At 35.6% G+C, this 11,232-nt stretch overlaps 1 protein-coding gene across 1 annotated transcript in view; it reads left to right on the top strand.

Annotated features, from left to right (window-relative positions):
- The window catches only part of LOC107654769 (tax1-binding protein 1 homolog A), a 20,342-nt gene extending 11,016 nt beyond the window's left edge, over positions 1–9,326 (top strand). The window contains exons 9-16 of the mRNA XM_016442015.1: positions 620–796; positions 1,001–1,076; positions 1,673–1,947; positions 3,101–3,187; positions 3,931–4,111; positions 4,833–4,984; positions 7,203–7,288; positions 8,368–9,326. Coding sequence (XP_016297501.1) covers positions 620–796; positions 1,001–1,076; positions 1,673–1,947; positions 3,101–3,187; positions 3,931–4,111; positions 4,833–4,984; positions 7,203–7,288; positions 8,368–8,578 — 1,245 coding nt within the window. The 3' untranslated portion in view covers positions 8,579–9,326. The remainder of the gene's footprint in view (positions 1–619; positions 797–1,000; positions 1,077–1,672; positions 1,948–3,100; positions 3,188–3,930; positions 4,112–4,832; positions 4,985–7,202; positions 7,289–8,367) is intronic.
- Positions 9,327–11,232: the final 1,906 nt, after the last annotated feature.

Raw genomic sequence — 11,232 nt, 5'->3', positions numbered from 1 at the left:
AATTTTGGGTATAATTTGTCACAGTTTACTTTATTTTGCTATCCTCACTTACATAAATGAACTATAGTGTCCCGCACCCACTAGTAAAAAAAAAGATAAAAAATTATATCTGGTCTCTGGATAATTTTTGGTTTGACTGTATATCCTTCGGTTATTTTCACACTTAATTCTCCGTGTACTGGAAGCTTGTGACACTATAACAAATTCCTTGTATGTGCAAACATACTTGGCAATAAAGCTTTCTGATTCTGATTCTGATTCTGAAAACACGCGCAACGACTGCACGTATTTGTACTGATGCAGAACAGTGCAGCCTAGCTCACACAGGCTGCTAGATTCACTTTCGCCAGAAAGTCGTATGCCCAAGGTTAAAAATAAATGACGTTTATAGTGAATTCTGCTGTCTGTTGTTCTGTTGTCGGTGTTTCTTTGTCTGAATATGGCACTGATCACATGCTGTGAGGTATCGGCGTTTGGTATCAGGGCATTTTAACGAGTACTAGTACGAGTACAAGAGCTCAGTATCGGGCCGGTATCGGTGCATCCCTAGTGTGAACTGTGAGTTAACTCTCTTTCTTGCGTTCTTGCTTTATGTTATTTATTCTTTATTTTATTTCAGGGCAGGGCAGGAGAGGGTGTGGTTTCAGAGCTGGAGGCGGAGCTACAAAAGGAGGTCGAGGAACTAAAGCTGCGTCTGAATATGGCTGCAGAGCACTACAAAGAGAAATACAGAGAGTGCCAACGTTTGCGAAGACAAGTCACCAAACTGACCCAGCAACAAGAGATGCAGCAGGGGGTGAGGAACTGAAATTATGGCTTTACCCAGTTGTTCATTTTACACAAAAATGCAACTCTCACAATGATACACTTCAAGATGTTAAGCAATCATACATTTTGTTTTTATGTATGTTAGTTGAGGTTTATAAGTGAAGTATGTTGTGAAAACACCCTCCTATATTTTTGTGTGAAATCTTAAAGTATTAGGCTACATATGTTTTAGGACTGTAACAGGAATGATGCCTCTACAGAGACCACACAGGAGTTACACTCACCAGATGCTGAGACGCCTCCCACAGGTATTGGCAAGGAGACAAATGAATCAAAACGCATTTAAACTCCAACACACATCGTCAAACTGGCTCCTTTAAAAATTAATAAAAAAAGTAAAAATTAATTTAAAAATTATTGAATAAATAAATGAGTAATAAAAGCTTTGGGTTCAGTAATTTTTTTTTATTATTATTTTTTTTGAAGTAAATGAATGTTTCAAATAAATGCCATTTATCAAAAAAGTAAAAAAAAAAAATATATGTATATCAATTTCCACAATTAAGCAGCACAACCGCTTTCACTGCTAATAATAAGAAATGTTTCTTGAGCATCAATCAGCATATTGTAATAATTTCTGAATGATCATGTGACACTAAAGACTCTAGTAATGGAGTAATATATGAAACATGTATTATTAAATACTAAACAGTTAATTTAAATTTGAATAGTATTAGTATCACAATATTACACTTTTTACTGTATATTTGATCAAATAAGTGCAGCATTGGTGATTATTATTATTGGTTATTGTGTCACGTCACACAGCAGTTTCACGACTGTTTTTATATGCTCTATAATATTGTGACCAAAGTCTTATGCATTAACTTCTCACATTTGAAAGATCAATATCCTGCTGAGATCAAACCTGTGACACAAAGAGATGCCGAGAGACTGGGAATTGAAGGCAGACCTAGACAGGAGGGGAAGGAAGAGAAAAAAGAGGAAGAGGAGGAAGACGACGAAGATGAAGAGGAGGAGGATGAGGACGAGGAGGAAGAGGAGTGCAGTGTGTCAGTCGAAGCTGAGCTTGCCTGCATGGAAGAGAAATGGAGAGAGCAGTACACCATCAATGAAAACCTGAAGCTCCTGCTAGCCAGTGAGGAGCAGCGGTTTAAAGTACGTATACACACACACACACACACACACACACGGAGGCATACATACATGATTCAGACTCCTTCAACCTCACAGGGAAGAGCCAGCCACAGATACTCACACATTCATTTGCATAAGATGTCAGTGCACACAAATGTGCAAACACTTCCACGGGTTGATTTTAGGTCCGGTTCACTGAGGTATCACATTTCCGTCAGTCTTGTGAGCGTGTGTGAACACAGCAGTCATTAAGGACAGAGCTAGCCAAGTAGAAAGGAGGTCGTAAAGGACTCTTCTTGTCTGAGTATTTAGACAAAGCTGGAGACACCATCAAAAGGAAAGTCTTTTATTTACAGCGTGTTTAAACGCATGCACACACTCTCACCAAATGCTTTATGACTGTTTGCTGGAGAGCAGGGTAAGATCGTAGTAAACCCATTTCAACTGAACTTCAAACCCAAACAAGCATTTACACAATGATAACTCAAACAGAGAGAAAGAGAAGGAGATCAGCAGACCACAAAAATATTAATTTATAATATTTAATATTTAAAAAAAAATAATATTAATATTAAGCACCAAATCAGCGTATTGGAATGATTTCTGAAGGATCATGTGACACTGAAGACTGGAGTAATGATGCTGAAAATTCAGCTTTTGCCATCACAGGAATAAATTACATTTTCAAATATATTTAAATATTATGTTAAATAATTATTTAAAAATTTTAATAATAATTGTCAATACGTCTGTTTTTACTGTATTTTTGATCAAATAAATGCTGCCTTTATGATCATACAAGACTTCTTTCAAAACTCGAAATTGAACTTTTGAACCATTAACTTTTTAGGGTTTCTAGCTTGAACAAGTCATTTCAAAACTAATGGAAAATGTATTCAGTTTTTTTGGTCAAAAAATGTCACAGTCCTGAGAAACACTCCCAACATTTCAAGTCCAGAATTAAGATTGCTTAATAGCCTATATATGCTTGCTTAATAATCTATAGCCACTCCTCATCTGTTTTTAAATATTATAGGACTTGCAACTCACAACTCTGTTTCGTGCCTTTAGTGGTTTAGAATCACACACTTCAATTTCAAGTGGTGTTTTTAGAGCAGTTATAAAACATATGTCCAGATGCCACTCAAAATAAATCGTATGAATTCCTTGATAGACTCAAGTGGCAGAGAAGGTCAGAGAGGTGTCTGCTCTGAGGGAGAGTCTTGTGGTGGTGACCAGGGAGAAAGAGAGACTGGAGAAGGTAAGAGCATTTATAGTATAACCCTGTTGTTATCATTTTTGTTCTTATAAAGAGTTTGTTGTTATATACTCAAGTATTGTGTTCTTTGTTTGCTATCCAAAGATCCAAAAAGCTGTAATATCTTCTAAAGCTGGTATTATTAGCTTGATCTTCTAAATGTTAATGAGAATCTTTAAATATTAAATACCTTAATTTGATTCTTAGCAGGTAAGGCGCTGAAATCAGGCAGAGTGTGAATGTTTGAGCCCCAAGAGTCACGGCTAAATGCCACATGCGGCTCCCTGATTACCCATCAGCACTTGTGTTAAATGTTAAATGTGCGAATAATTCCTTTAATCATGGCTCACGGATATGAGGTCAAAGGAGAAGGAAAGAAAGAACAAGAAAAAGAGTAAAAAAAGCAAGGAGAGTTATACACTATGTCAGTGCTATTTACAGACTGGTAATATAGTACTCAAGATTTCAGTTTCTTTGGTTGAAGATTGTTGGCCAAAGAAGTTTAATTCAGGTTCTTGTCGTGTCTAAATAGCCGGTGTATAATTTTGATTACGAGATTATTGCAGTGCTGTAATTTAAGCATCAAGCCAGGAGAAGGAGAAGTCCTTTATCTTTTGCAATTTCACTGACAATATTTGTGTTAGCTACTTTTACTCATGTAAGCAATAAATAAGTGTTTCTTGTCAGGTATGTTGAGAACTCACTTTGTGATCATATATTTTGTTGACTGTTTGTTTTTCTTGCAGGAGTTGCGGCAGTGTATGAACAGAGTGGAGGCAGCAGGGAGTCGGAGGTCAGACGTAAGAGAGCCAATGATTCTGCGATACCCACTGCCGTATACACAAGACCAACCTCCACCTCCACTGGTGCCCCAACAACCAGCCGAACTGCAGTACGGAAACCCCTATTCAGAGCAAGAGACCCGGGGTGGGTGCACGCTTTTGTCTACTTTTATTTATTTATTATGATTTTTTTAAGTAAGTATAGTAAAAAAAAAACTACTAGATTATTTGAAAAATGTAGATTGATTGTCTATAATGACCTGTTTATGGTTGAATTTGTTTCATACTAAAGTAATAAAAGAGTAATATTTACTTTTTAAAAAAGTGTTTACTTCATTATTTATAATTTATAATTATTCAATCAATACCATTTAAAAGTTAAAAATTACAGGTCAGTAGGATTTTTGTTGTTCTTTAAAGAAGTCTCTTACCAAGGCTAAATTAGTTTGATCATAAATACCGTAGAACGGTAAAATTGTGAAATATTATTGCATCACAGTTGTTTTGTATTTTAATATATATTAAATGTAATTTATTCCTGTGATCAAAGCTGAATTTTCAGCAGTCAATACTCCAGTCTTGCTGATTTGATGCTTAAGAAACATTTCTCTATTATCAATATTGAAAATGGTTTTGCTGCTTAATATTTATATACAGTATATACATTTCATTTGTTGATGAACAGAAAGTAAAAAAAAAAACAGCATTTATGTGAAATAGAAATCTGTTGTAATGTGAAACAAGATTCTACTGTCACTTTTAAACAATTTAATTGTTATTAAACACATTGACATTGATATGTAACTACTAGAAGTTTTTGTGATGTGACAGCCCTATTCAGAGCTTCCTGAATTGTTGTTGCTTAGATGGAGCAGATGGGGCATTATCCCCAGAACAAACCTGCCGGCCCCCTCCTTTGGCTCCACCGCCGTGGGGTGGTCCTGTGGTCTGCAGTCAGCCATCACGCAGTCTCAGCCCCCCTGATGGCCTGGAGAATCCCGCTGAAGAGCGGCCTAGCGTAAGGAAACATGCTGTACACAAAGACAGAGCAGTGGAAATATTTTGAAAACTCCACAACAACTTCTACTGTGTATATTTCTTGGCAGCTACATAGATGTATAATAGGCATGGTCTGTTTTAATGTAACTTTACACTGCTATAAGTAGTGCTTGATGGATAGTATTGGAAGAGTGCGTTTTAATCTGGACAGTGTCATTTTTAAAGCTGTTGCTTATCTGCAGTACATTGTTAAAACACATTCTGTCTGATGCTACAGTGACATTTAGCAGATGTTTGTTTTTTTTTCTGACGTTAAAGCTTTAAAACTGATTTCCAATCTTTTTGGTCACAGCACCATTGATAAAACTGATAAGTTCCTCTTTATCAACACCAAAGCAGATATGTGTTTTTAATGATATTATACTGCATTTCAATAACTTAACAACACATCTGCATGTTCATGGTTCTCTGATGTTGGTTAATGGTCACATAACATTTAAGCAAACAAAAGATTTAATCTTTTTATTGCAGTTTTGTTTGAATAATTTATGAAGGTACCATTTAGCATTATCTTAAAATAGCTATTATTACAATGATTCACAAAAATTCACTTTATTCCTTTCTCTTTAATGATCTTCCCAATTCTTTTTTGTTTGTTTTGCAGGATTTGACAGTTGTATCTAGCTTTGTGTCATTTGTGAAAGGAGGGTGATATAAGCATAAAAATACAGTACTATGGCTTCAGAGTTCAGACATATTTTTGTGATACATTTATGGGGAATTTGCATCTGTTTTGAAGCTTGACAACTTAAGTTACCATTCATTGTAAATGCATACAAAAGAGCAACTGGCACATTATTCAAAATATCTTCTTTTCTGTTTCTTAGAGGAAAGAAAGTCATACAGGTTAGACATGAGGGTGACAAATTGTTCTTTTCTTTCAAATAGGACCCAAAAGCTCCATAACATTATCATAAAATCTACCCCCCCTTATATTAAGTGTCTTTAACTACTTTGTACTTACATTTAAATGAATACACACTTATTTTATAGATCACGTTTTTACATTGTACTTACTGTTAAAAATACCTTCCTGTAATTACATTGGTAATGAATATCTGTAGTTACATCTATAATTACACCGTCAACCCTACACCTACACCTTAACCTACCTTAAACCTAACCAGACCACCAAACCTTAACCATATCCCACCTCAACAGCAGCAAAAGTGATTTGGGTTGCGCTTTATTTTACAGCACGTGCACTTACATGTACTTACAGTGTACTTGCCTAAGAAAGTACTGGGTAATGTCAGGAAGGTAACTACATGGGTTAATATTATGTTTAGGGGTAGGTTCAGGGTTAGTGCTTAGTTATTACCCAGTTGATTACTATAATAAGTACATAGTATGTATATGCGGAGCAGGATTGTAAAATAAAGTGCTACCGTGATTTGCAATGCAGCATAAACACAATAAGTGCATTGTACCAAACAATTGATTATTTTTGATGTAAGTACATTACAGTTAAAGACACCTAATATAAAGTACCCATAAAGCTAGTTTATAAGTTTTTGTAAGTTTCAGAGCTAATAACTGGGTGTTATTGTGCCAGTCTTTAAACTGATATGTGGCATTACTATGTATTTTTGTCACCCTTTAGCAGCCTTCACTGCTTCTTCCTCTCTCTCAGCCTTTCTTTCTGTTTTTCAGCCTTTCCTCTTGACTTCAAACTCTTTGATTCACTCTTTTTCCATCTTCTTTTCCTCATTGCCCTCTGCATTCCCCACACCCTCAGACCTCAGTTCATAGGTGAATACAGAGGTGGTTAATTTGCATGAAACAGCAATTAAGGCATTTCTCTTTTGAGCTCGTTAGCGGATTAGAGTGACGAGGCTAGAGACTCGTTAGAGAGAGATGTTGACGAGGGCTATGCTAATTGGCTGGGGGTGCCGGCCTGTGATATTTGAGGGTGCAGATCGGCATTGACCCCTTTCTCCTCCTTTCTCGTTTGCTGCGTTAAAAGCCCATTAACCTTTGCAGGAAGCCGGCTGTGTGCAGACAGGAGTGGCTTTTCGTCCGAAGTGTGGGTGTGTGTGTCTGTGTGAGATCTTAGCTGTTATGTCTCAATAGAGAGGTGACAGCTAAATGTGTCCACTGAAGAACATTGTATTGTTATGTCTCAGTCAAGAAGAAATTATGTGTGCGTTTCATTTTGGTTTTTATATCTTTCTTAGGGAGGTGATGGTGAGGCCCCTGCAGTCTGCGATCATCAGAGCCTGGAATCTAACGAGAGCCACACCAGCTTCTGCTTTGATACCAGGTAAATGTTTGGAAATCCATGCTACCTTACTCATACTATGTTTGCAATATGTATACTGTACACCGTTTGCATTGAATGCCTAGAAATAGTATATTTGCACAAATCTGTGGTATACAACAAAAGCATACTGTGTGAACCACTGTATCCCACAATACGATCCTCTAGACCTGTCTTTCAATTTCCAGAGTGACAAATGACTAGAAGTAATATCAAATTTTACTTTATTTTTGGTTATAAAAATGTTTTGTGAAAATGAAGACCAATGATGCAATAATGTAAATGTCTGTACATTTTATTTCATACATCTTTCTAGGGATTTTTGACTCATTATTGGATCTGAATGCCAAATGTTTTGGAGGACATACCAAAACAATGTTTTTTTTTTACATTTATTTCAAAAATGAAATAAAATATTACCGTAAACACTTAACTGGATGTCATTTTAGTTTGGTGAGGTCATATGACAATGAAGCATACTACATATAAAGGTTTACAGTTGATATATGGTTAAAAGTGTGTGCTATAAACTATTCTAAATATTAGACCGTAAATACTACAGTATATACGGCATAGTGTGCAGCAGTGTTTAGTATCATTTATTTACTAAACTTTTTTTTTTTTTTTTTTTCAGTTAATATTTATTTTATTTCAAGTATTGGAAATGCTTTTATGATGGTTTTAGTTACTAATAATAACCCTGATAACCAGTAAGCTAGTTTTTCATTTGAAACATAGCCCTGGAATTGATTTTCCATTTCCAAAGTGACAACTGGCAGAAAGTAATTTTTTTTTTTAATTATTATTGACTTGTTGCATCTGACTGCCAAAAGTTAGGACTTTTTTTTTTTTTTTTTTGCTGAGATAACTTAAGAGTCACTTGCTGACTAAACAGTAGTGAGATTGACAACTGCATACTGCTGTTAAAAATGTTTACTTTGTCATAGTTTCCATTGTAAACATGTAGTAGGCAGTAAACAGTCTTGCATGTTGTGTATTACACAGTAAGCAATAAGCAATCTTTCTTTCAAACACCTCCCATAGTTGTAGATTAAAACACTCTCTCTTTCTTCCCCACCCAGACCTGATGTTCATAAGCGGTGTCCCCTGTGTGAGGTGATCTTCCCGCCACACTTTGAGCAAAGCAGTTTCGAACGACACGTGGAGTCTCACTGGAGGGTATGTCCCGTCTGCAGCGAGCAGTTTCCTCTGGACTGCCAGCAGCATCTCTACGAAAAGCATGTGCACACACACTTTGAAGACAATGTTCTGAACTTTGACAACTTTGATTAGAGAAGAAAAAAATATTTATTTGCTTTTAGTTCAATATAAAATGCCTCAGGTGATTCAGGGGCTTCAGTGTTTTGTTCGAAACGCGCTGATGTTGTCACTTTGTCGTAACCGCTGCACTCATGCCAGGAGGACTAGATTTGATTTGCACATAGACAAACATTAATTCAGATATTTAAACTTCTAAGGGAGAGAATACTGTAATAATGGTCTTCAGGTGTAATAGATATGTATACAAAAAAATGAAAAGCACTTTTTTCTTTTTTTTTTAAATTGTGTACTACTGATTGTGCTTTAAAATGAGAGCTTTAGGTTGTTGTTTATGAAAATGTAGATTAATTTTAAAGGACCAATGATGCAATGATGTATGTTTATTTTGCCAAAAGGAAATGACCATAATTAATAAACCCAGATCACTAAAATTACTCTTAAATTGTTACCTCAGAGACATTGAATGCTTTCTGTGTGAAACACAGTCACTAAAACACTAATTTAAAGGGATAGTTTACCTAAAATTGGACATTCTGTCACCATTTAATCACCCTCATTTTGTTCTAAAACTATATAACATTCTTCTGTGAAACTAAATGCTGGTTGTGCTTTAAATCTTATTACAATAAATATGGACCAGAGCTTTTAAGCTTCAGAAAAGATGTAAAAACACTATAAAAAATATCATAAAAGTGGTTTAAAACTGTTTAAGTTGAGCCAATGAACTGAATTATGGAAGCCTGTTTCTGCCAGTTTTGAACTCACAATTCTGAGAAGAAAAATATTTGTGAGAAAGTAAGTTATTTTTTATTTTATTTTTTATCCCATGGCAGAAACAAGCTTCCATACTGAATCAGTCCAATTTGTGAATGAATTGTTTAGTGGCTCAACCAATTAATTTAGGAAGCTTGAAAGCTACAGTCTCCGTTTATTCTACTAGTAGCTCCTTTCAATAATCCAGTTGCCATTAAATGTTCTTATTCTGTGTGATAATGATGACAAAACATTTGTTTTTAAGTGAACTATTTCTTGAAGCTCAGCTAAAATAACCAAGCGACTCAATCCAGAGAGCCAGAGTGCTAAAACTATGGCTGTGGATTTGGCGACTTTTCAGTGCATCATTGGTTCAAACATAACTTAATACAGTCAGTTTCAGCATTATATCCGTCACACATTCCTGCTTGAAATCCATTTATCCAACAAAGATGATGCTTCACACTGTAAGTGTGCCAGGAAGTTTAACTTAGGGTTGCTCTGTGTTTGTGTGTATCAAGTGTATGTTTATTAATAAAGAATGCTACAGCTCAAGTTCATTCAGCTGAACATTTGTCCTTGTATCAGCAAGTCATTATTACATCAACACTCTATAGACAATAAAACAGAAACAGGCAACACACTTTTTTGCTTTTCTTTATTTTTGTACCATTATCCTAAAGTTTACATTGCAGCTTGAGGATAAAGACATCTCAAAAGAGTCTCTCATTCGCTCACACAAACACGCACACATGATATGTCATCTCACATACAAATTGCCTCGGTTCCACAAAACATTTTCCACAAAAACATACAGTACGAAAATATAATTTCAAAAGCACTTTAAAAAAGACTTGCAATACGATACATTCACTATATAGTATATCAAACTCCCTCCAAAATAAATGCATCTCAGTCACATTACTACATTGTAGGTGTGAGGAATCACACGGATCCTATCCAATAAAATCATGTTTAACAGGTTCTAGTTTGCGTGTCAATGCTGAGACCAAATGACTCTGTAAGCCAAAGAGAGGTACAAATGTGGTTACTGGTACAGCGTCCAAAAATACACACATACAAACATGACACCGGATGAATTGGAAAATGACAGGACAGTGAGTCATCTACAATGAGTCACTCAAAAATAGGCATCCAATACTTCCTTCATTCCCTAGCTCCAGTTTTTGGCATCGAAATTATAGTAACTACCCATTCATTCAACCTCAAGCCTCTTTTTTCCAAGAAATCATGGCGACAGTCCAAGATATTAGTGTTTAAATACAGAACCTGGTCCAAATATGTGACCCTGGAACACAAAACCAGTCATAAGGGTACATTTTTTGAAATTGAGATTTATACATCATCTACATCATATACATAAATAAGCTTTCCATTGATGTGTGGTTTGTTATGATAGGACAATATTTGGCCGAGATGCAACTATTTGAAAATCTGGAATCTGAGGGTGCAAAAAAATCAAAATACTGAGAAAATCACCTTTAAAGCTGTCCAAATGAAGTTCTTAGCAATGCATATTACTAATCAAAAATTAAGTTTTGATATATTTACGGTAGGAAATTTACAAAATATCTTCATGGAACATGATCTTTACTTAATATCCTAATGATTTTTGGCATAAAAGAAAATTCGATAATTTTGACCCATACAATGTATTTTTGGCTATTGCTAAAAATATACCCCAGCGACTTGAGACTGGTTTTGTGGTCCAGGGTCACATATATGGAAAATATTGAATTTCTGTGTCCCATCTTGGCACCACTAACAAAAAAGTACCGCGTGCTACCATGTTTTTGGACATGTACCGCAAAATGCCATATAAATACCATGGTGTACATTTCAAAGAACCATGGAAACACAATCTGATACCATCATTGTACCGTGAACAGCAC

This window comes from Sinocyclocheilus anshuiensis, unplaced genomic scaffold (assembly GCF_001515605.1).
Source record: "Sinocyclocheilus anshuiensis isolate Anshui unplaced genomic scaffold, SAMN03320099.WGS_v1.1 scaffold195, whole genome shotgun sequence".
NCBI lineage: Eukaryota > Metazoa > Chordata > Actinopteri > Cypriniformes > Cyprinidae > Sinocyclocheilus > Sinocyclocheilus anshuiensis.
Note: the sequence above shows the minus strand (reverse complement) of the source record. Positions and strands in the feature narration are given on the sequence as shown.